This window comes from Charadrius vociferus, unplaced genomic scaffold, assembly GCF_000708025.1.
Source record: "Charadrius vociferus isolate BGI_N301 unplaced genomic scaffold, ASM70802v2 scaffold136, whole genome shotgun sequence".
NCBI lineage: Eukaryota > Metazoa > Chordata > Aves > Charadriiformes > Charadriidae > Charadrius > Charadrius vociferus.
The window spans coordinates 1211624-1237013 of record NW_009648960.1 but is presented as its reverse complement, the minus strand read 5'-3'; the positions used below and the strand labels follow the sequence as shown (position 1 = coordinate 1237013).

Below are 25390 nucleotides of genomic sequence, written 5' to 3'. Positions count from 1 at the left end.
CAGTGATATACATACTTTACTTTTTTCTTCATATTGCCGCCTGGATTCTGCCAGCTGTTCTTCTAACTCTAAGAGTGCATCCTTCAGGGTATCTACTTGGTACATGAAATTTGTTTTTTCATTGTCTAGTTGAGCATTTGACACCATAGCCTTTTTATATTTCTCTTCAACTTCAGCTAGAGAGTCCTGCAAAGAATAAGCAACCACAGTCAGAGTCAGTTATAAAGGACACTTTGCCAATCAAGACCTTCAACAAAAAAATTAAGCATTAACCACAAGCATGCTGAGCACTCCTACAGAAACCAGTGCTAATCATGTGCTAGAGAGGCTTACCAACTGTCCCAAGGTGAGGGTAACCTCCCCTGTGTTCCCACCAGATGTTTATTTACAAGCAAGGAACCCTACCTCAGATAAAATGTTCCCTGTTCTCTGCTGCTTCAGCTCCTGTTTTCTCAAGAGTTTTCTTCCTTCTCCCGCCTCCCCCTGCCCCTGCACATTGGCAGCTTAAAGCAGCTGCTGAAGATGACAAGTTGGAATTTTTTTTTTTTTTAAAGGTAAACTGGCCCTATTTAAGATCATTTTAGATGATCTCAGGCCTTAAATTAAGGCAGTTTGACAGTCACTTCACACAAATTTCAGTGGATCCTTGCAGCGTGGGAACCACTAAATATACTGACTCGGGAATTAGAACTTGCCATGAAAAAGCTGCAGCTTTTGTGACCTGATGTATCGTTTTTCATTAATCTTCCTATATCACACCCCTTCTTTACAAATTTGCTCTACAAGACAATTTTCAGGGTCTCGAAAACCTCTCTTATCAACTTGACCTGAATGTAAGATACTGAGGTATTGATAACAACAGATGACAGCAAAATAAAGATCAGGATCATTTTCCACGTTGCGCAGTCAAATTTTGCAGGATTTAGTACAGAAATAAAACAAGTTACTTTAAGAAAATAGTGCAAATATGCAAATAAGGAAGACACTCATGTCAACATTTTAGTTTACAGGTCACGCAATTTCTCTTGGAACTTAAGTAATTCTAATAATTACATCTAAAGCACAGGTGAGTTTTCATATACTTCCCTTTTCATTCAGTCAATGGAACTGGGGATGGCAGTGGTGAGATGATGACAAAATTAAGGTTCAATCAGTTTAGTTTACATTTCTATTGACACATAAGAGAATTTGTCTTTAAGGACACGAACTTGTACAGTTCCAAATACAAACTGTGTTTTGGTGCACTTTCCAGCCCAAGGATGAGAAATACCAAGCAAAGGAAAGCAGCCAGGATTTGGAAACAGTGGTAGGATTAAACCCCAGAAATTAGCTGGAAAGGAAGTATATGCAAGTAAGAAGTTAAGGTAGCTGCTGCACCACTCTTTCAGCATGCAACGTTTTTTCTTAGCATCAAGCAGTGCAACTTAGGTACAAACCACCACAAAAGGGTGTCTACAGGACACAAACTGAAAAATTACCTACATTTTTTATGCAGTGTGATTATTTTGCTATACCTGCTACACAGTGATCAGGGAAAAAAAAACACCAGATTTTACAGAAAAAGGGCCAAACTACTCTTTTTCTCGCTCACAACGACAGCATCTTCACCTGTCACAGCGTTGAGCCGATGACACAGTCAGCAGTTAATGCAGATAAATGTTGCATTTTATGCCTGGATGTCTACATACATATTTGCAAGACTGCCTTTTCCAAAAAAATGCAGCTTCTGTTGCTGCTTACTTATGCAGTGGTGGTACACAGATGCCTAAGTTAGTTGTTGCACCAAAATTTGTTTATGTCTTCATGAAAGCGGTAAGCACTTCCTTTGTTCCAACTAGTGTGAGTGTTCATTCTTCACGTAACAAGATTTGTGATATGAAGGTTTGTTAAAAGAATTGTGTAAGGGTGTCTTCTGTGATCTAAATATGAAACCAAAATGATAGTCACCACCCTCATATGCACCACTTCCCAGAGGCATGATGGACCTTATCAAAACAAAATATACAAGCTTTTAAATTCTGTTTTTTCATAGCACTGTAGGACATCAGTATTAGTTCATCTTCCAATATTGGGAGGCTTCCTGGATTAGGAAACTATAAAGAAACCCACGCACAATTATTGTAATTTGCTAGGGAAACTATTACCTTCTCAAAACAGCAAAGACAACATGCAGTAGAAATCAGTAGGCTTTCAGCTAACATTCAGAAGCATTTCTCACCACGATCAATCGAGGTCAGAATAGATACTCTTCCAGTTAACAAAATGCTTTTTACACACTTTACAACCCCTCCCAGAAGAAAGCATGCAAGGTCAGTTCTAGGTCTCACACTGACTCTGAATGTTTAGCTGGTGTTAATGATCACACTCCCAGTCTGCAGTAAACCAGTACCTTCATTTCTTTCAGTCCCTGCATGTATTTGCCTTCTACATCCTGAATCTGGTCCTTTAACTCATAGATATCCTGAGGGAAACGGTGAGAAAGGTGAATGATGCCACTGAAGCTAATGGGCAGAAGCACAGCTGATAGGGAAAAGCAGCTATCCTAAGTTCTTATTTAAATATTTCTAGCACACAGGTTTAGCAGTCTGATCCTAACGTGAAGCCTTGCCAGACAATGAAATTGCTTGGTTAGAAGTTTATGCTAATCTTGCTCTTCTTGACTAGAAAAAATGAAATCTTCAACATTAAGGACAAGATGCAGACCCAGCTTGAAAACCTCTAACAATTATATGCCCCAGCCACACACCCCTTGTCTATCCCTTTCAGTGATTATCATCCTCTTTGAGGAATCCTGGTATTAAGGGTAAGGGCTCCCAAAGCAAGCCTGAAATACAGGCTATACTGGAGATGTAGGAAAGACTTTATGAAAGCCATCCGTCACACTAAATTTAATCATAAGTCCTATTTCACAGTCTCGCCTCTTTTGTCCTCGGTCACCTGCAAACGGCTATCTTTCAGCTGTTTTACAGTGCTGAAGTTGGGACAGACCTACTTGTATCCGAGGCCCTAATACAAATTCCAGATGTTTTAAACAGGCTGTGATTTCAAAAGAGTTGTAAGTCATATGCCTGAAAGTTAGCAGAACTCAATATTCCCCATTTTAAAACAGTCTTCAGACTGGAGCATTAAAAAACAGATTACAAAAAACAATTCAGCTATGGACTACCCAGACTAACACTCAATGATATGAACACTGGATCGCATAGCTATTTGCTATTCAAAGGTGTCTAACTTCATGGAATCATGAACTAGATTAAAAAATACAGCACCCAATAAGTGCAGTGCTTCTTGCATTATTTCAATCCTCCGATCAGTGCGCTATATTGAGTCCATTTCCTATTTCATTAGGTTAGGATGAGATGTGTCTATTATGATGAGTCTGATCTGCTATCATATGCCACAGGACCTCACCCAAATATTCCTGCAATACACACTAGCTTCCCAGCAGCATCTCTGTAGTAAAACTATTTATTTTTCATTTACAGCACACAATTAATTTTGTCAGAACTGCCAAAAGGGGAGACGAGTTTCTTTTTTGCACAAAGAAGTCTAAACCATATTTAATAACATCCTTTAGATAACATTAGTCTACTTAATAATAATACAGGGGACAGTCCTAGTTAGTATTAGCCTGTCAGTCCCAATTCTTACTGCCAATTTCTATAGTCCGCCCTACTTTCAAGTAATCTTACAGTTTATTAATTTATCAAATGCAAGGCATAAAAAAAATTCTGATCAAAAAAGCCATAGCTAAGAGACAGATTCCTAACAATTTATGCTGGTTTTAAGTACTTCTTACCTTAATTTCTCTAATAGATGCCTCCGTATCAGCAGAGATAGACGTATCCCCACTGCCTCTTCGTGAAGAAGTCCCACCCAGAGAAGCTAAGGTAGCTGCTGATAAACTTGAAACAGTACGTGCTCCCTACAATCACACACAGTTAAAAGTGTTTATAATTTTTTTTTTCTAGATAAATTGTGGGTGAATAGTTTGGGGGTTTGCGGGTGGTATTTTTTTGTTGGTTTTGGTTTGTTGGTTTTTTTTGGTTGGTTTTTTTTTTTTTTAAATACACACGTTACACCAAGTCTTGTACTTCTGAATTATGCAAATTTGAGTAACTTAACTTTCTAAGAAGAAAAATCAGAAGATCAAAATTTAACAAGGGAAACCAATGAGAAAAGGTTGATCAGATGTATTTAAACAGTACTGAAATAGGAGTTTGCATGGCTTTGCTTCTAACTATTCTAAATGAGACAAAGTCTTTAAGGGCTAGATCTTGCCGGATATTTTCAAAACTTGTAATAATACATTTTGTGGATGCTTGAAGGATAGCTTGACTAACCCTCAAGCTACTCTCCTTTCATGGATATTCATCTATTCTGCAACAGTAGCCACATTAACTGTTCTAGTGTACTGAGGGTTCTGCATTAAGCCAATTTCTCACTACTACAGTATCCACCTCTTTTTTTATTATTTTTTATTGATTTTTACATAATACCATAATTAAAAACTAATAAACAAAAACAGTATTCACGTGGCTTAGCTTAAAGGAATTTCAGCGAACTGTTATTAAAGGTCAACTATTTAACCTCTGAATAACCAGAGAGATTTAAAAGTTCATCATTAAAAAAGAATGTAGTAATAAATTAATTCAAAGTTTTGTCCCACAGAGGATTTTCTAGAAGACTTCTGTACACTCACTGTGAGTTCTACCTACCAAAAAGAATGTGAAGCAAGCATTACTGGCAGAATAATTCAGAAGATCCTTCTTACCTTCTCAAAGTCTTTTTCTGGCCTTTCCTCAATCTGTAAAACAAAGATTTAGCAGGAAACGTTATATAATAAGGGAGAAGTGAAGGCAGTATGATATCAGAAAGGGAATTCTTAAACCAGTAAAAGACTTCATTAGCAATTTCCCTCCACTCAAAAAACAGCCAGTTAACGGAACTAATATAAAAAGGAGTGAATGAAAGGAAAAGCTCAGCAGAACTCAGTAAGTCCAGAAGATGTCAACTTCTGGGATCATGCACCACCACAGTCAAGATGGTTTCTCAAAAGACTTCTGGAAAATTAATGGCTTCCCCAGATTAAGAGCCTAAGAGCCAAAGGGAATAGCGGTTTTTAAACGACTGGAAAAAAAATAATCAGACGAGATTCAGGGGAAGCCAGTGGATAGCTGAGGTTAAGTTTATAAGTCTCATTGAAAACACATTCAAAAACTACATCTCTTTCCAATCAATTCACATTAGGCATAGGGTTTTTTTCTTTGAATTATACACAGCAATGTGTGGGTGATCCCCACTCATTTTTCACGTTACCCAAGGTATCCTAGGAAAAAAAAAAACCCAGAACAGAGAGGTACCTATTACAAATCAGGTTTTTACACTGACAACACACCTCATATAATAAATTCCCTATGATTAGCATTAAGAAAATTTAAGGCTTAGGGTTCTAAGCAAAATAAGCCAGACTTAAAGCACTAGACATAAACTTTCCAAACACAAGGGGGGGGAGGGGGATCTCTGAATTTGTAAGCAGTAAGAGAAGGTCGCTAATGAAGGCAGATACTTCAGTTCAGACCCAATAAACAAGATGAACTGACTTTTGCAAACGGCCTATTATTTCCACACCAGACAGCTCCAAGTGGTATACTGGCAGCCTTCTAGCCCAGCCAAACACTCTGTTGTTGTTTATCAAGACAGCTGTGGCAGTGTAAATATTGGTGTGTTACCAAAGATTAGTGTATACACACACACTCCCAAATCTATCTCCAGAAATTTATACACAACCTTTTGCAAACTCTACCTTATGGGTTCAGGGCACCACTCAGAATGTCCTCTATTTTCTAAAAAATGTGCAACCTCAGTTTTTAATAACATAAAGAAGAGAGCAAATCTTTATACTGTTTTAATGAGGCATCAAATGAGTCAAAGAAAAGCTTTCATTTATAAACGGGAAAATGTTGAAGACAATGTGGTGAGTTACACATACAGTAGACATTTCTACTCAGCACACTCATAACCACACCTGTGAAGCTTCTACACATTTATTGCAAAACAATCCTTAATAATTCTCTGAGGTAGTATAATCTTTAATAATTAAAGCTATTAAATAACTTCTAAATTTGGGGTGGTTTAAAAACCAACCAACAACCACCCAAAACCAAACGAAACACCCCCACCCACAAGATTTCATTTTCCCTAGCAATGCCCTCATCCATACCTCCATTTGGTGCCATAAATGGAATACTCAGAGCATTTTCTCCTCAAAACCAGTAATTACCACTACGAATTTATTTAAATATTAACATTTAAAAATTTAATCTGTTTTGAGAAAAGCCAGTTTCTCATTTTAACATAGTATCCTTTCATTACAGAGATGCTTCTGCTATACAACACTTGTCTAAGCAAAGTCAGTTTGAAACTAGCAGCATTTAATTTTATGATTACGTGGCAGTGATATACAAAAAAAACTGTAAAAAGTGTCTTATAGAAAGACAGAAGTCTATTTTAGATGAATATTTTTAGAGTTTTCATTCTGCTCATCTTTAGATTAATGTATTCACAGTATCACTCCTTCAAAAAGATGTATCATGCTTTCCAACAGCACTCAGCCACCAGAGGGAACTCCAGGTTTTCAGCTTTCACCCAGTCCCCGACAAGCCCTTTGGCATTTGATCCAGTAAGAAATCAAACAGAGAAAGATCAGGAGGAAAAATGTTTATTTTTATTTGAAGTAGCACAAAATTCTTGCCCCAAATACCTGCCTTCTGTATTACCATTCAATAAAGAATACTGTAATGACAGACAGAAAACAACCTCTCCACCTTCACAGTACTATACTCAGCGTAGCCCTTCCTACAAACACACTGGTTTTGGGACTTTCCCACATGAAAATATAAAGGATGAACAGAATACCTGCTAGAAGAGGAGAGCTAAAGAGGAACTCACCAAATGATACTAGACCTTTAATTTCTAGAACATTATACCATTTTTCGTTTCCTCAAGGCTATGGGTCTGTCTCTAATCCCAGATTACCTTCATCTTCACCAACAATTTGGGCAATTTGTACTTGATTGCGTAAAGAAAGTAGAAAAAGGAAGTAATTTTCCAACTCACTCCAGCACACACATTTTTTTTTTTGGCAAGGGGAATAGGTTGCTCTCTGCAAAATAACTACAACAGGATCAGAGTTCAGCCTCTTCTGACAGCAATTTCAGAATAAATCCAGAGCCATGTTACAAAAATGTCAGCAATATCAGAGGCTTACCGCAGCTGGAAACGAAACAAGAGCAAAATCATCCTACAAGCCTATATATGGATATATTGCCTATTTTTCATAGATAATAAAAACATTTTAGTGTAATGCTTGAAAAAGTATTTCTCTCTACTCTGCAGTCAGCTAGCAGGTTAACCCTTGAAGCTCTTTGCCACCAGTGAACGTTCAAGCCAAAATTAGAGCCCTCGCAGCACTACCACAGTGCATCCAACAAGACAACTCTCAAACACCTACTGAAAAGACCAGAGACCCTGGGACAGTCAAGTGTTACACACCAGCTGCAAGTAAAGAGAAAAAAAATATTCAGATCTTTAAATTGATGGAGGAGTGGGGACTAAGGCACAATTTCCAGCTTCCAGCCTACTAAACAAGGCTAGACAGGAAGGGAAATATGAAACGCTTGCAGTTGGGTAGCACCACATACCACCCTTGGGTATGAGAACTGCAGTGTGTTCAGTATGTGGCTGTCACTACCCAGCTCCGCCTAAGATCATGCACTTAGATCAACTTCCTCATAAAAGCAAGGGGGTTTTCTTGGTGACAAATCAAATTAAGATAATTTCCTGCTCTTAAGGTAGTACAGCACAGTTTGAAATGGAAATATGGCCCACACTGAAAAAAAAAATAATCTTGCAATAGGCAGTGCTGGACACAGGATGGTATCTACAAAAACTGGAATTAAAAAAACAAGTACTGCAGTCAGTACAACCCCTCCTACAATCCCCCTCTTACCAGCTGGGCTGGGGCAGGCAGTAACACAGAGGGTTCCTGTGTGTTTTTCTAATGAGAGGCACCTTAACACTAGCGATTAGCAATAAGCCTTTAAAAGTCAGCAGGGGAAAAATCACTGCTGAACTTTGTCAGGTCTAAAGTGGATTTGTCAGAAGTATCTTCGCTCAGGAATGAGTGTTATGCCAAACATCATTGCTTAAACAAACTTATCAGTCTCTGAAATGCAAGTTAGCACTGCAGCAAATCCTCACTCCAGAGGGGCTGAAAGCACACCCAGACTGTCAGTGGCTGGGCTATGCTACAAGCCTACCGCAAATCCGTAAGCGTAGAGAGAAGGCAAAGCCTGAGCACGCTGATAACTGCTTCCATGAAAATTAAGTCTGACTGTCTTCATTTTATTTCTGTTGAGAACATAAGATTCTTCAAATGAAAAAAGCTACTCGCAACCGTGCACTAATGCGTGACCTGAGGCCCGCACACTCGCCGAGTGGCACTTGCATTTCAGTTTTGCACTTTGTATGATCATGCTGCTGTTGGTACCAGCCCATGTGGCTAGGCTCCATGCCGACTGCTTCTGCCTGTCGTCCGAGACTCCACAAGAACAGAGAGAGCTAATATGAAAGATCATCTTCTCAGGTCGCCTATTATTTTCCCTTCCTTTCCCCAGAAAGTATTCAGATAAATACTACTGCATTCTATTTCAAATTTATAAATAATTACTTTCACTAGTATTTATTGATTTAAACAAAAAAATAATCCAGCAATTCATATTAAAAAAGCCCATCTCAGCCAAAACATGCCATTAGCTCAGGCAGAAGATTTACCTCCATCTGTGCAGATGGGCCTGATGTTTGCTCTCAGTAGTCTTAAAGCCTGTACTTTTTATCAAGTAAAATGCCTTATTAATAATTGACAAATTTGCATATCTGCAGTAACTGCAAGGACAGCAGACAATAATCACTAGTGGGGATAGTGAGAAAAATGTTCAAGAAAAATAATCAGACAGCAAACTTCATGCAGATATATTGAATTCTTAAAAACACATACAAAGACAAATATCCACACGTGTTTAAGTCTGTTCCTAGCTTTTACTGTATTACAAACACGGTAAATGAGAACAGAAGCTGGCAAAGCTGTGCACAGCAGGAAAACTACTGTCACTTTTTGCTCACTGTTTAAAGAACAGTGATAGAAGAGGGAAACAAAATTCTGAGAAAAGATTTAAGGGCTGCAGTAACAAGATATTGTATGCTTTAAATTAGAAAGTTAAATTGAATCATTCTCCATTCTCAATACATAATTTCTCATGATAATCAGGCTTGGGAACAGTTCAAATTTGGTTTTCTGCCTAATAATGCCCATAATCATAAGAAAATCATATTTAACTTCAGTGTTAAGCACCCATGAGTATAGTACATGGATTTTGTAAACTATCACACTCTCAAGTTACATACACATGCTGGAAATTCAGCTTTGCAACCCAACGGAGTCAGTCCCCTTTCCTTCCTCCTCACCAGCCATTTAAAAAGTAAACATGGAATCTAATCTTTATGTGCGTAAATGCCAGAAGATATATAAAGCAGAATCAAGAAAGCCTATGTCTCGATACATTAAGATAGGGAACAACTCAGTTTTGGGGGTTAGCAATATTAAAACAGTTCTAACGAAGAATAGTTACATAGACAAAAACAACCACTTTTTTCCTGTCATAAGTTACCACCATCATCCAAGGAGATTTTTATTCTTCCTTTAGGAAGTCCAAGCAGATGACATTTTGGGAATGTACGAGTGGAAGCAATACACTGCTAAGCCCACTGAAAGACAGGGCTCTATTTCAGCATCTTTACTGCCAAGATCAAGTACACAACTGGAAATGTTATCAAAACATTTTGAATCCGCTGTTAGTAAAAGGCAAGGCAAGTGAATCCTCACTGTGAGTTACATGAAAAGGTGTTCTCTGTTTAATAAACAAAAAAACCCCAAAAATCAAAAAAAACAAGGTGCTGCTGCATTGACCCAGTGTAGTAATTAGAACTTTGAAGAGCAACGCCACCCTGTTAACAAGGCTTGTACTACCTTGCATTAGGAGAAGCAAAGCCCCCGCACTGGGGCCTTTTCAACCCACTATGGTGTTAACTCTCAGCTCTTCTTCAAGGCCACGGAAATAACAGAAGCTCTTCATACCCTGCAATAAACTACTAATCAAAAAAAAAAAGTGCCTGTTGTCTCCTTGCAGAGCAGATTCAGCTTGGCACCTCTCCAGCGTCGGTGCTGACACAGCTAACCATCTTGCATGCCACTTGCATACAAACAGTCCAAAGTGTAAGCAAAGAATTAAAAGACAAAAAAATCCCCTCTAGTTCCCAGGAGAGGCAAGCTGCATTTTGCGATGACTGTAAGCAACTTGCGTGAATGACTCAGACTGCACACAAAAACCACATAATGGAAACCAACATCAATGTATGGGTACCCAATTCTTACACTTAAAGAACTTTAATGGAATCCCTGGTTATTCTGATTATTTTCTGCTTTGGGGATAACAGCAATTCAGTTTGCAAACCCATTTAAGAAGTATTACTAATGTAAGATATATACTGCAAAAACACACAGTTCAGGGACTTCAATTCAGGGACTAATTAGAATACTGATTTATTTATAGCTGCAAAAAATAATTTTTTTCGTTTGAAAAAAATTAAATCATCATTTTAAAGCATGGATGTACCCCTGTCTTTTAGAAACACCAACACTTCAGAGCACACAGCTCTATTCTATTAGTTCCATCTTCTTTTGTTCCAGTCAGTTTATTCAGCTCTTTCTCACTTAGAAGAGGGCTTGCTTGATGATCAAAAGGTTCGCCAATTCCCTGCCTGATGGCAAAAAGTAACCCTGCAGGGAGAGTTCGAGCACCTTTCACCGCTGGGATGCAGACCTGCTGCACAGGTCTAACTACAGGAGAAAAACCCCAGAGCATACGGGTTTTCAAACTGCAGGCTACGTTTGAAGGGGGAACCAGCGTGATGGGGGACATCAGATAGAAAGCCATTCCTTACTGCAGACTCTGTGTGTTTACTGAAGAGGAACACTCCAAATGTTCATGTTACAGCTTACTGTGTTGCATGCTGTGGTAGCTTCTTTGACTATCCAGATACTCCTTTTTAATTAGTCCTTAATGCAACATTTACAGCATTTAAGTTTCAACTCCTCAGCAAAGCAATGAAGGCAATAGGATGTTATGACTAGAAGAGTACATTGTATGTGTTAATTTATGGTATCACCCTCCTCATCACTTTGTATCTTGGGGATGTGGTAGGTAATACATGGCAGGTCCCAGGCAAACAAGCACATTAAAAAAAGAAAAAGAAAAAAAAAGAAAAAAGGAGGGACACTTCCATGAAGCAAAGCCAGTTTACTGAAACTCAGTGCAACACTTCAAAACTCACTCTGTGGAAGATTAATTTTGTTATAGATTAGTTTACTGTAAGCTGCACATTTCCTCTAGGAGACATGCTCCTGCACTCTGCTACTGTCACCACACTATCAGGCCTTGCTCTGAAATTAATCAGGAAAGATATTCAGAGTTGTAAACAGCTAGATGGAACAATCTCAAAGAGAAAGCAGCAATACGCCATTGAAAAAAAGTAGAAGACAATTACTTTATATCTGTAAAAGGCAGGGGAAAAAGTCTTGTTTTGGTCAACTACAGTCACAAGGGTTGGACAGGCCTTTAGCATTTGAGCCCTGTTCAGTCATAACTACTTGGGAATTCACGATGCTAGACACTCCAGGAACCGTAGTCCTCCTAGCACTTTACCATGCTAAAGACTCTGCCATGCCTGGTAACCTGTAGTCCAACAAATAAGTTCAAATCCAACCTCTGGATAGCCGTGCAGCTTTGCAGCAACACAACACCAAAATACTACTGAATGGAGAGATACTAAAGTACTGGAACGCTGCAGGAATATTTAGGATCTCCTGATTTTAATAACCAAAGAAGATGCGGCACTAACCCAGTCTTTTTCACAACACCCTTGCCGATGCGCTTTACACTCAACTTGAAAAATTCAGCATTGTCACAAGTCCAAAGTGTACTTCTATCGTAAAAACATGTACATCTGCATAGAAGTTACTTTGGTTTTATAATTTCTCATCTGATTCACCCCTTTTTTTTGTCTTAAGTATTGCCCAGAAGGTCCAATTAATACCATAAGAAACTGTCTTATGAGGGACAGTGACCTCTGTACAAAAAAGACCTTAAAGGACAGCAGAATTAAACAGTTTATGGACAAAGAAAAATATAGTAGCTCACCACTGGACTGGCCCGAGCAGAGCTGGCTCTTGAAGATGCCCGAGATCCTGAACCAAGGTAGCAGCTGTATTCAGAAGGCTGCCGCAGGTAAACCAAGAATAGCAAGCAGAGAAAAGAGAAAAGCATTAGAATTAGGAAGGGAAGCAAGAGAAGATTTAGAGCATTACCTCTGAAGTTAGTTACAGAAATGGTAACATGCAGCTGGACAAAGGAATAGCAGTGAAAGTCAGAGAACAGACACCTCAACTGTTCATTTAAAAATTAAGGCCAGCAGTAATTTCAGCTGACGGACCAAGTAGAGTTTTGATACAATTCTTAGAATGACAGAATACTACTGATTTATTTATATATCTTAAGATACCAGTCACAAGTAAACAACTCAGTCTTTATAGAAAAGGCTCAATCCTACTACTTTTCAAGAGCTCTGAGGTACTCTGGTAAGCTTTCTTCCCATATTTCCAACGTTGTGCATATATAAAATGAATTTGCGCAAAGCAAGAAACATTCATCTGTGTGGTGACTAAAGTAAAAACTGAGACCATCTCAGAGACTGAGTATCTCTCCTGCTCTTCCAGCACCTGCAGTCCTCTTCTCCTACCAAAGTATTTCAGTCTCTCTTAAAAGCAAACATCTAAGCAGTGATGCAGAACAGACAGGGCTGACCTGTTGCTGACAAGGGCAAAGAATGTGTCCACACTGTTTTATTTCCAGAGGTTATAACAGAGTGGAAGTAGAGAAGGGAAATGAAAGTTTAAAGTGTCAGGGAAACAGAACTAAAACTTACTCTGGAAATGTATTTTAGAATTATTCCCTCTATTTTCACAGATTTCAGGGTAGCAGCTTCACATTCAATATTGTATTTAGATGTACTTTATAGAAAGATACATAAGCATATATGAAAGGGAGTTTTTGATACATTCAGAACAGAGCGGAATCAAAGAAGTTTTTGAGGTTTACCTGACATGATATTTTTCCTGTTGCTACTACCTCATGGCAATTGAATGCAGCCTTTGTAAAGAGGCATGGCAGTCCATCACATTTCACATGCAAAAGCTTGTACCGACACAGGGGCAGACGCAGTTCCGGGACAGGAACAAGCACGAGGAACTGCTCTTCTCAGCAGCCCAGACTGTGCTGCTAATGACCTTCATGAGTTTATTTTATAGGCTCTTAAGACTGTATCTCAGATACAAAACCACTGAAGTTCTAAAGAATTATCGTACTTTTGAGATGCGTGCATTCGGTCTTTTTTTAAGGTTTGTTCTATTAAGTTACCTGGCCACTACAGGAATCCCCTGGACTCCTCGGCTACAGAGACAGCCAGGTCTTCACCAACCTACTGGAGGACTCTTTCAGCATCATTAGTCACGCGAACAAAGTGGCATTAGGCTTACAGTACTAGTAAATGATAAAAGGGTAAGCTGGAAATAACCTCAGCTACAGTACAACCATAATCTTAGTTACTAACCACAAAGCGTTACGATCCAAGGTATGTAGCAAGGTACACGGCCATTAGCAAGCCCCTGAGGCAGGGCAGAACATGACCAAGCCATGTCCTCGGATGTCTTACATTCAGTGACACTGGCTTCATGCACCTGAACTACTGAGCTTGATTTCAGACATGACAATATGTAAAATTTAGAACTGTGTTGAAAATACTTGCAAACTGTATGCAACCACAGCCACCTGAAGTTCTAAATTAAAAGCAAAAAGCACTCCAGTAAATACTTAGATTTTGTTTTCTTATTAAGTAGTTCTAGCAGAGAAGCCTTGTACCATCACTGGTGTTTTATGCTTAACATAACAAGGATGTAGAATAAACATGAAACACATGACAAGGAAAAAGTATTAACTACTGATGAATCTTGTATTAATGTTTCACAGGACCTACTTATTCCATGGTTGCCCTCTGTGTATATGGGAGCAAGTGCCACTTGTTCAGCTGAGACCAAGACAAGGGCCCATTTCAGCCTCGTCCCCTGCATTCACCCATCATCTGATCATCCAAAAACATTCTCTAGGGATAACTACCTGAACAGCAAACTCTCTACATGTTAAAAGTGCTACAAGGTTCAGAGATGTTAAAATAACCACAGATAAGTCGTCAATCGTGACAAGGCCATTCCCTTTCAGGCAAAAAACTTGTACTTCAACTTCTCTCATTACTACAGGTGACTGTGCAACAGAAACTGGGAAGACTGGGCTATACACAGGCTTCCAAATACCTGTGGCACTGGATGGGATGGGATGGCGCAAGGGGAACAAGCGTCAGTATTTTATTCAGTGTTCCCTGCTCAAGCCATTAACAGTGGCTGAAAGACTTGTAAACAGCATTTGGGCTCGGAGCCCACTGTAAATTTCTCCCAAGAGTAGAAGTGTATCATCTGGACCTCCGAGAGACTCATCTCAAACAAAGAAGACATCCCATACAAACAAAGGGCTACAACCAGCTCAGCACAGCCTCAGTGGCAATTTCACTGAATTGCAGGTTGCCACAACAGACCGAACAGATAAGTACCGATGAGTTTTCCAAGGCAGGCAAATGAAAACAAGGCACAATGTGAAACAACAAGTAATCTGAAGCTTAACATCAGCAGCAGCAAGATGCACAGCCCAACTAGTGAATCAGTGTGATTACAAGAGGATGGTATAGCCCGTTAAAGGCTAACAAGTGCTTAGCAAGCATTCTTGAAAGTTTGTTTTCTTCTCCAAGCTAATAAAATTGTAACTTTCACCATTAAATTAACACTAACGCTTTGTCTTGAGGCTTTTTTCTGTTCAGGTCTGGGGTGGTGTTTTTTGTTTGTTGGGGTTTCTTTTTGTTTGATTGGTTGGGTTTTGTTTTGGGTTTGTTTTGGGGTGGGTTTTTTTTGGTTTTTTTTTTTTTTTTTTTATAATCAGCAAAGGAGTTCAGAGGCAGAATAAGCACTGGGCCCTGGGCCCACAGAGCAGTATTTAAAAATCAAAAAAGAGACTGGTTTATTTTTCCCAGGCAGATACAACAGCAGCAGATGTACTGCCTAGTGCAAACCAGGCACCATGACACAGAGGCCCCATCTGAGAAGAGGTAAGAGAGTTTTCTGCCTTACAATCTGTAAACCGAATCCTGCAGCCTCTCTTTTTTGAAAGAAAAGAATTTATATTATCATTCCTCATATTAGCTTTCCCCATAAATGACAGAGCCCTCCGCTCACAGGAGCATGTATTTTGAAAACATTGTCACAAGTTGCCTGAGACATCACTATAGAACATAAATCTAACCAAGCAAGCCATACATTCACAACAATCCTTTCCTTCATGCTAGAGGACAAGTGCTAATGGGGAAGTGATTTTATTTATTTATTAGAAAACCCTGTTTTATTCTCAGTTTTCAAAAGAAGAATTAAGTCTCAGTGAGGGAAGGCACTTTATGTACTATCTTTCCAAGGTGTTTTATCTGCAAACCAAGTACAAGGCAGAGCTGAATTCCCCTTGCCACAGGGGAGGCGAGTGCCTAGTGCCGGGCTCTGTTGGTGCTAGCCAGAGCTGGTCTGCACAAGGCCAGGAGTTACTACAGCAGATAAATCACTGCTTGTTATTTCATCGAAGCTCACAGAAACAGTGCTCATACTTTTGCCTACAGCAGCAGGCTATGAATCTCACACAGTCCATCTTAAATGTTCCTCAGCCAGAAAAGGCCATGTTCTGGTGCACACATGTTACTGTAGGACAGAGATGAGACAACAGGGAAATGCAGAAAACATCTTACAGCACGAGAACTAGAGGCACTATATCGACGACTCCCACTGTAAACGCTCTCGTCATACACAGACGCCTACAATCAAAAGACAGAGTCAGAACAGGACTGGCAGACCTAGTTTCTCATTTCAGTCTGGAGCATTACAAATTCACAAGGTGCAGCACGAGGGACATAAGGGAATGAACAGTCTGTGCAAGGACAGGGACATCTGTACACAACCACAAGCAACATGCAAGTGAAGATCTAACACAACCTAAAGTGAGTGAGCTGGGAAACGCTATAAGGGACGTGCAGAATCTGACATCCACCCCCAGTCCATCCCAGTGTCATGCATTTCTAACTGTTCTCCTAATCAACAGTTCAACAGTTTATGCTGCCTTCCAACAAAACAGCTACATCAATTCTGAAGTTGTTCAAATCTTTTTAACTTTCATTTCTGGTGCTGGCAAAATAGGGGGGGGAGGGGGGGCAAAAAAACCCACCCACACTTAACACCTGCTAAATTTCACTTACTAGCCAGTTTACCCAATTAATAAAAAAGGAGAAAGATGCATATTCTAAGACTCTGGCTCCAGTTCAGTATATAAATGTCTGTCTCAGGAAACACAGGAAACTCTACCTTTAAGCATTGAGAATAAAATCTGAGAGAAGGTCATTTTAAATGTTAAACAAGTAGAGTGGAAATTGGATACAAAAATTTTTAAAATAGAGTTTTGTTAGCTGTTGTACAACCACAAAGAATTGATGTTGCCTCTCTCTGGCCTGCTTCTGCATGTTGTAGCTAATACATCAAAAGGAAGACAACTGTCTCCATCCAAAGAGAAGCCTGTGGCAGCATCACAACCCCATGAGCAGTGGTTGCGGAGTTCCAATGGGATAAAAGGAAGGATCAGCAAATCCAGGTCTGTATAAACACCATTGCACGCGTGCATTCAGATGGATCAGACACCAGAGTATGAAATAAATGGACCCAACAGTAACTACAGAGGTAAGAGACAACATATGCATGGCTGAAGGTGAGTGGCTTTGGTATTTGTGTTTAGAGCATTAGTACAACAAACCCTGTAACTTCTGGCTGGCAGGGCATCGCTGTACAGCAAGGAGGGCTGAGGAAGACAAGCACAAAACTTTTTTGCATAGAAAATGAAACATAAAAAAGGTGCCTACAGCAGAATTAACTATCTGGATAAGACATTAGGATTGTGAACTACAACAGAAGGAAACACAGTGTAGAGAATATTAGTCATCTGTGCCATAAAAGCATTAGATCTCAACTCCCGAAGACTAAGAATACCAAGCAGACATGTGCATTTCCTACAGGAAGGGAGGACACGACAGTATGCAAGAGCAAAACAGCATAATTTAATTTTAGGTTAAGTTGTTATTGTCTCACACACATTTGTGTATAGCAGCCCGAAAGGGTGTTTCTCCTCACTTCAACCAAAGCCAGAAAAAGCTACGTACAAAGACAGAAGTGTTTCAAGATATACCTTTTAAAGTGTTTCACACAGCTATAAGATCATCTCTTGTCTATTTCATTATTAAACAGAAATGCAGAGAAAACCCAAATAATTCAGGACAAAATTATGAGTACTTAAGTCAGATCACCATAAAACAAATTACTTTGCTGTTAGTAACCATCATTCACAAAATGCAGAGATTAAGTTCAAAGAGCACATACTGTATCCGGCATAATTAGGTGCAAGAGATACTCCAGCAGCGATCCCCAGCTCAGAGCTTGCAGACAACGTGCTGCTGAAAGCCACTCCGCTCATCCGCAGTGCCCCCATCGCTGGCCACCACAAAGCACCAGGCAATGTCCTCGTGCTGCTGCCCATCGGGCAGGACAAGCTGCGGATCGCTGCTCAAGCACTACTTTGCTGGAGCCGGACTGGCTGAGCTCTGTCCACACACAGAGGACAATCCAACCTCCTGGGTGATTTTGAAGCTTCAGCGATTTTCTTGTAGCAGTCTGTGAATTACTTGCCTGTAATTTCATTTTATGCAGCCTGGACTGTCTTAAGCTTGCTAGACTGACAAAGTCAGCAGAGAGTTGCCTCAAATAGAATAGAGAGCGTCAGTTAATTAAGATTTCCCTTTTTTCCCCCCAGACCAATTGATGCCAAAAGCAAACAAAATAACTGTAGGAAAAGGAGGTGCAGCAAAGGAAAACTAATTGTGCTCATTTTAAAACAGCTTTCCATTACTCACTCCAATCTTAAGAGGTCTGGTTTGGGTTGTTGTGTTTTGTTTTTTTGGGGTTTTTTTTTGTTGTTGTTGTTTTGTTGTTTTTTTTTTTTTTAAGTTTCACTGAAAAGAGCTACAGAGACTCTTGACAATTGGTCCAAATTCATTCCTAAGTACAAGAGGTTGTATTATCCATACGAAGTCAGAACAAGTCCAGGCCAGGTAAAGCCAGAGGGCAACAGACCCAGTTTCCATTTTGGGAAGAAGGTTGAGATGTGGAAGCATAGCTGCTGTTGTGAAGACCCATATCAGAGTAGCACGAAGCCTGCATTAATAACAAACAAAAATAAATCCTTGATAACTCAGCTTCATGACATGAAGGGCTTTCTAAATTCCTTTAAATGGGAAGCAAAAAGTTAATTAGGTGCTTACAAGGAGTCAAAGTGGTCACAGATGCAAAAAGAGGACCCAACTGCATTAAGGAAACTGCATTAAAGATAAGAGGATGTGTGAAAATTGTGTGCCCTTTCCATTTGTAAGGTAGAGACTTATTTAAATAAACAAAAGGTGTTTCTTCTACCCCTGCAGCATCCTATGCACAAAATACCTGCTTGATTTATTTTCCACTGGAAAGACTTCAAACCCTCACATTGTCTCCTCCCTTCTCATTGCTGTGATCCAACGTGACAGTATGCTGCAAGGACATGGTTTCCATGGGACTCTGAAGAAGAGGGACCACATTTCCAAAAGCATGTATGCAATTCACACACCTAAGTTTCATCCTAACTCAAGTTAAATGAAGCTGTATTTATCAACAGACTTCCAACTTAAGTCAAACAGAACAGACAACACCTGTTTTACAAGATGCTGGAATCATAAGCTGAAACTCAGAATAAATAGCTGCATCACAGTTTCATACCCAAAACCCCAGTCTCCTGCCTTAAAGGATTTATTTCTTCGCATGTGTAGTCCCACTGATGCAGACAGAGTGGATTGACACTGCCCTTCAAGGACAGAAAAACAGATTGGTCGGAGAGTAGGGAGTAGGTCAGCTTCCTTTGGAATTCTTGAGGAGTTAATGCTCTATAAGCTAAACTCACAAGAGATGCAGGAGGTGTCAGGACAGCTCTGCTGAGAGACCAAGAGCAAAGCCAGGGACCAAAACTGTTGGGTGCACCCATCAGGAAAGGTGAGCAGCCCACTGTCAGATATGCAAGACTGAATGCAAAGAAAAGTTTTCTGTAAGAAGTAAGACTGTCTAAACTAAACACCTTCTTTTATGCAGCTTCCAACCTGGCACTTTTGGTCCACCTATTTGGTCTCCCCAGGAATGGGGATCTTAATTCAACTCCGAGTTAAATACTAAAAGTAGCAATAGTGACTGACTGACAACGTGGACTTGAAATCACCCTTACCCTCCAAAATACTATCTTATTTATCCAGTGTGATATACAACATCTCCATTCGTTCCCCCTGGCACCTGTATTGGAGTGCACGATGCCAGCTCAGCCTTTCTGCTGTCATGTATTATCTGTGAGAATTTCCGCTGCACAAACACTTCAACATAAAGCTGGCAGGTAGGGCTTGCCAGGGTGCAGGAAGGCTGACAGCAGTAGGATATTTATAATACTGAGTGGAACTAGGTATTTTGGCTTCCCAAAAGCTTTATGAGGATGCAACAATATATTATGAACAACTTAAGTTATTATAAACAGCTGTTTTTAGCATGCAGGGATATTTACATTTGCAAATCAAGGTCTGTTCTCAATGCAGATTGGAAATCCGTATATAAGACATTATGCATCTCACAGAGCCAAAGGAATCAAGAAAACACAGGCATACAAGGAAGACTTTGCATTTTCCTCGTGTACAGAAAAATGTCAGCCCAAAAGCACATCTAAAATGGAACAAAACAGTTACTCTGCCACGCCAGGGACAGATGCAGCCCTGAGCCAAGCAGGGCAGAGTACAAAGCCACCCCGGGAAGGTGTGCTTAGGAGGGAGCACAGTCTGCCGCAGCCAGCGTGCAGGGGCAAGAGAGGAAATGCTACCTCCCCGCATCCCCACCCTCATGAAATAACTTCTGTGCTCTCTCAGTCTCCTGTAACTAGCCCTACAATAATACGCAAGTTGCAAAGGTATTTTCAAAACCTCGTGGGCACTGTTTCCCATGGGTGCGTGTACACTGGTGGGAACAGTTGTTCTGAAAGACCTCTACACCTCTCCTTTTTTTGCTATACTCCAGAGCTCTCCTTTTACAGCTGTTCTCCAGTCATTTCTTGTGGTGGCGTAGACAACCGAGATACTCTGCTTTTAGTAGTCAGCAATTACTCAGTTTTCTTACAAGCCCTAACTAATCCTTGCATCATTAAATTAAATAGGTGTTAGCTCCACTTAAAAATGAAGCAGCTGTGGCAAATTAAACTTGTTTGTTCTTGACACTGGACTTCTGTCACTGCAGGCAAACAGATCTCTGGATAAGACAACACCTACAGGTATATATTAAGGATAAATCATTGTCCAGCCTTAAAAATCTCAAACCCTTTCTGCCTCATTCTTCCTGAATGCCTGTAAAGTAAGACTTTGACTGAAAAGAAAGCTGAACACACTGAAATGAGTTTAAAGAAATTACTTTCATTCCCACCTAGAGAGTTTGTAATCTGCACGTGGACTACCTAGGCACATGGCATTATTCATTTTTAAGGAATCTACCTGTGACATTGCAGGCAAAATGTGCAAAGACTGATCTCCATGTGGAGATTGCTCCATTTTGTGACTTAAAATTGGACACCTATTTTGAAAAAAAATATTTTATTAGCAAGCTTATCACTTCCTTCCTGACCTGAAGAACTCTGCCTCTTCTCAGTTTTTTGTTGTCACTTTGACAATTTTTACGGGTAGGCTTGGGGTTTTGAATAGAGTATTCCTAAAAGTGAATACCAGCCTGACTGTCATCAACTGGTTTGGAGTTTCAGCTATTCTAAGTCACCCTTAAACTCTCATCCTTCTTCTAAATAATGAAGTATCTAAACCACACTTCATAACAAAACCAGTAAGGAACTAATAACATTGCTGTAATTATGCTCTACATAAACCTCCATGCTATGAACCCTACTACCAAAATGATTTTAAATTATTTAAATGGAACCCAACCAACGTCTTTTTCCTAGATGACTTTCTTACAGATATTTTGCTCTTCCTGCAGTGCTTAGATCTGGAGTATGTCATTAAAGAACAAGAACATCATTTGTCAGAAGCACTACATAATAAAGTTCCTTGAACTTGTCAAACGGATCAGCAAGAGTGCCAACAACAGGACATACTGTTTTCTTAACAGTTTAAGCAACAGTATTTCATTTTCTCTTATCCACATATACCAACTAAATGCATAAAACCATATGGAAACAAAAATTTTAAATGGACATAAAATAAAAGGTCCAATTTCACTATTTATACAAGCGCATGCTTAACTTCATGCTTACAAAGTAACTCACTGAAGTCTATGTGATGTTTAGTGTGTATTGCTCAAACACTTAACTAAACGAGTCTTAGAAGTAGTTTATTTTTCCCCTAAACATAGAGCTTTAGACTGCATACCACTAAATTTCTTTGGAAGTCTTGATAGCATAAAGATCAACAGGCTCTGAGCTTTTGTCTGCCTCTGTTAAAATAAAGGCAAACAGTTCCCCTCCCTACCCCCCAAAGAGGCTCTGCTTCAGACAATACCTTTAAATAATTAGCACAACCCCAATATTTAACAAAGCAGGACAATTAATTCCTATAATTGACACAAAACACTTGTGCTGGAACAGAAGGGAACATTGCGACCCACATACACACAATGGAGTTAATTATTAAGCTTTTTTTGACAAGAATATTTCCAGAAATAGAAGTACATCAATGGTAAGTAGTTAAGTAGTAACACTTGCACTGGCTGTTCACCTCTGTGGGAGTTTCCAGAAACCCTAGGGTACAGTTCATAAAGTGAAAAAAAAGCATTTAGTTAAGCAAACTTCAAATAAACAACATACATTTTAGGGAAATTCAAAATCCAAAGTCCATTTTACATATGCAAGTCTCAAGACACAGGCTAAATTCTACGTGAAGCTTGGGAGTTTCAGTATTAGAGCACAATGTGAACAGATTTACACAGGTTGGAAAAGCACACGTAAATCCTCCGTGCCAGGTGCCACCAAACTATTTCTTATCACAATTTAACTTTTACCCAATTTTGTTTACAAGTTAAGCAGTTCTGGCTTCCAAGTTCTACTTGTACCAAATTTGGAGACTTCCCTTCCCACTCATGGCCTAATTTTTATTTTTTTTTAGAGACAGCTTATTGCTGCAACTCCGTGTCTGACAAACTGCAAAACCCACAACATGCAAGACAGGAAAAACCTGCTTTACCACAGAAAAGAATTTGCTAATTATCTTTAATCCCATTAAATAGAGCAATAGATTTTATAGCAATATAAATCATCTACTAACCCTGCTAGATTTTCTACTCTGGGATGATCCATACACGTCTTCCTCATAACCATTGGTCTGTTACGGAAGGAAAGGAAAAAGAAGAAAGAAAAAAACAACAACAGCGAGAAAAAAACTGACGCAGACCCAAAAGGGAATTTTTAGCAAAAGTCATCACTTATGAAAAGCAAAAGCAGAGACAGTACTTTTCAAAGATACACCCGGAACAGGAGAAGTGCAGGATTAGGTCACGGTTTCAAACATGAGGACATGAGCGTTTGTGTCTGTCAGTACCTGTATACCAGCCAAAAATGTCAAGGATACTCCTGCTTGCCTTTTCTGACTCCATTTTTTTGGCTTTTAAGAAACACTTTTGCTTCCCCTATTATTACTACACTATAGCACTTGTCTCTTTAAACACTCTGTGAAGGGAACACAGGACAAAAAGGGGTGAGAGACTACAATAAAAGAAATTTATCACTGTAGTTATTTATACTTCTGGCAGCTAAGCAATTAATAAGCAGGAAATTGTAGCAAAAGACTTAATTCTAAGCTTATATTTGAGAAATTGAGTTTAGTAAACTCAATTTAGCTTTCCCCAATTACACCCAAATTAAACCCAGACAGCGACCATCTGCCACATCCCAGCATTTTGTGTGGCCTTCCAAAGAGTAATAAGAGATTTCAGTTGGTTCAGCTGCCCTCCATCATGCTCAACAGCCTGCCTTGTTGTTGTCAAGATGTTTTCTCTCAGAGGAGAAAAACCAAACAGGGTCATAACAAGAATTCCACAAGCATGGTGAGATGCTTCAAAGTCCCTATGGCAGCAGGGTCAGGAATAAAATAAAACGATCACTACAATGCAGTTTTTCGTTTGGAAACATGATGTTGAAGAAAAGAGGACAAAGCCAAAAGTCACCTCGATCGATACCATTAAAAGCTCAGATTTCTCAAGCAATTCACTATTCAGGCACCACTTCACAACAAGGCCTGGTTTAACATTGAAAATGAGGAAGCACTCTGTGCATTTGGGGTAGGTTTTTTCGTGGAAATTGAATTAGAATTTCTGTTCAAATTAAGTTTTGAAGCCCAAGTTTTAATGCATTCCAGAAATGAAAATCCACTAAATCCAATCTGAATCAACCTCCAGGCAAAATATTTATCATATACTATACAGTGGCTTCCATGAAAAAATAAACAAATGAACTTAGAAACCAGTTTAGACTCAAGCTGGTAAAGCAACTTATGGGAAAAGCTTAGATTCTCTACTGAAATGCAGTATTATCACCACAAATGGAGGGCTAACATCCAGTTTCTTTTTTCAAGAAGAACTGATTTGAAATACTGCTATAGCCTTCTCACACAGCTTGGCTTCTTTCCAGTTTTTACTAGTTTTTTTTCAGGCTCCATGAATTTCTCTAACACTTTCCTGAAGAATGGTTAAAAAGAATCTTCAGGAATGGAAGCCAACACTCGGGCTGCAGCCTCAACAGCACTATGCAGACCAAGTACCTCCACTGCCCCTTTCATTACTACACTGAGGAATTGAGTTTACCTTTCTTCAGCAATATAATATTGACTAAATGTAACCTCAGATGATTATCTGAGCCATTCCTAGGTAGAATCCCTTACTTTTTAATAGTATATTTCATTTTTCCTAAATGTGATATTCCTCATTTATTTTTACTATTATTCAGGTTTGACAAGTTGTCTCCTATTCATCATCAGTATTTTTATTCTAACCTCACATGAAACCGCCTTCACTCCCTGTACTTAGGCAGCTAGGCAACATCGACTCCTGTAGAACTGTTTTCCCCTTTAGAAAAAGATGATGCTGTCTTACATGGGAATAGACCAGATGAGATCCTTTCCAGCTGTCTCATTTTCTAACAGAGTTATCTTTCAACTAACTGTGCATTTCTTTCACATGAACTAGATCTTGCCCAAGGTTTCACTTAATGTCATGTAGAGACATGCCAAGAGCCTCATAGCCAAGTTAGAGCCACACCTAATGCTTTTCCTTTATGCCCTTAAATAATTACTCTGCTTAGGGAAATTATGTAAAATTGAGATGATTCATTTTCCACAAATCCAGGTTAACTGTTTATCACTTTATATTTCAGGCACTTCTAAACATATTTGTTTACTATGCTCTGTATCTTTCAGATTTCAAACCAGAGCCCCATAGGGCTCATTGACAAGGTCATTTCCCTTGTCACTACGACCCAACCTCTCCAGCATGTGTTTTTGAAGGCAAATGCTCCAGACAACTCTTGAAGAGCAGGGCCAGTTTTATCAGACCTCACTGGCCTTTGTTCTAGGCTACGTTGCCATGCTAAGCGCCTGATCATAACCTTCATGAAAACTAGACCAAATAAAATTGCATACTGGGGAGGTGAAAATATTCAGATTTTACTTGTTCTTTCTTCATGTGCAATTGACCCCATTCTTTGCTGTATCTTCCTCTTGCTTTCAACGGATGCAGAAAACTTTCTCATTGCCATTATGTCCATTTATACTGGTAACATTTTTTATACCTTAGACTGTGGCTAATGCTGCTCCTTCAGGCTTTCTCAATCCCATATCCAACTTCCACTTCTCGGAAAATTCTCTGCTGATTTCCAATATACTGAAGAACCCCAACCCCACCTGGCAACCTCTTCCTGCAATGAGCAGCCTT

At 39.4% G+C, this 25390-nt stretch overlaps 1 protein-coding gene across 1 annotated transcript in view; it reads right to left on the bottom strand.

Annotated features, from left to right (window-relative positions):
- The window catches only part of LRRFIP1 (leucine rich repeat (in FLII) interacting protein 1), a 132760-nt gene that overhangs the window by 17411 nt on the left and 89959 nt on the right, over positions 1–25390 (bottom strand). The window contains exons 9-16 of the mRNA XM_009887588.1: positions 22732–22788; positions 18488–18568; positions 16066–16131; positions 12318–12395; positions 4775–4807; positions 3800–3925; positions 2390–2461; positions 16–186 (exon numbers count right to left, since the gene is read on the bottom strand). Coding sequence (XP_009885890.1) covers positions 16–186; positions 2390–2461; positions 3800–3925; positions 4775–4807; positions 12318–12395; positions 16066–16131; positions 18488–18568; positions 22732–22788 — 684 coding nt within the window. The remainder of the gene's footprint in view (positions 1–15; positions 187–2389; positions 2462–3799; positions 3926–4774; positions 4808–12317; positions 12396–16065; positions 16132–18487; positions 18569–22731; positions 22789–25390) is intronic.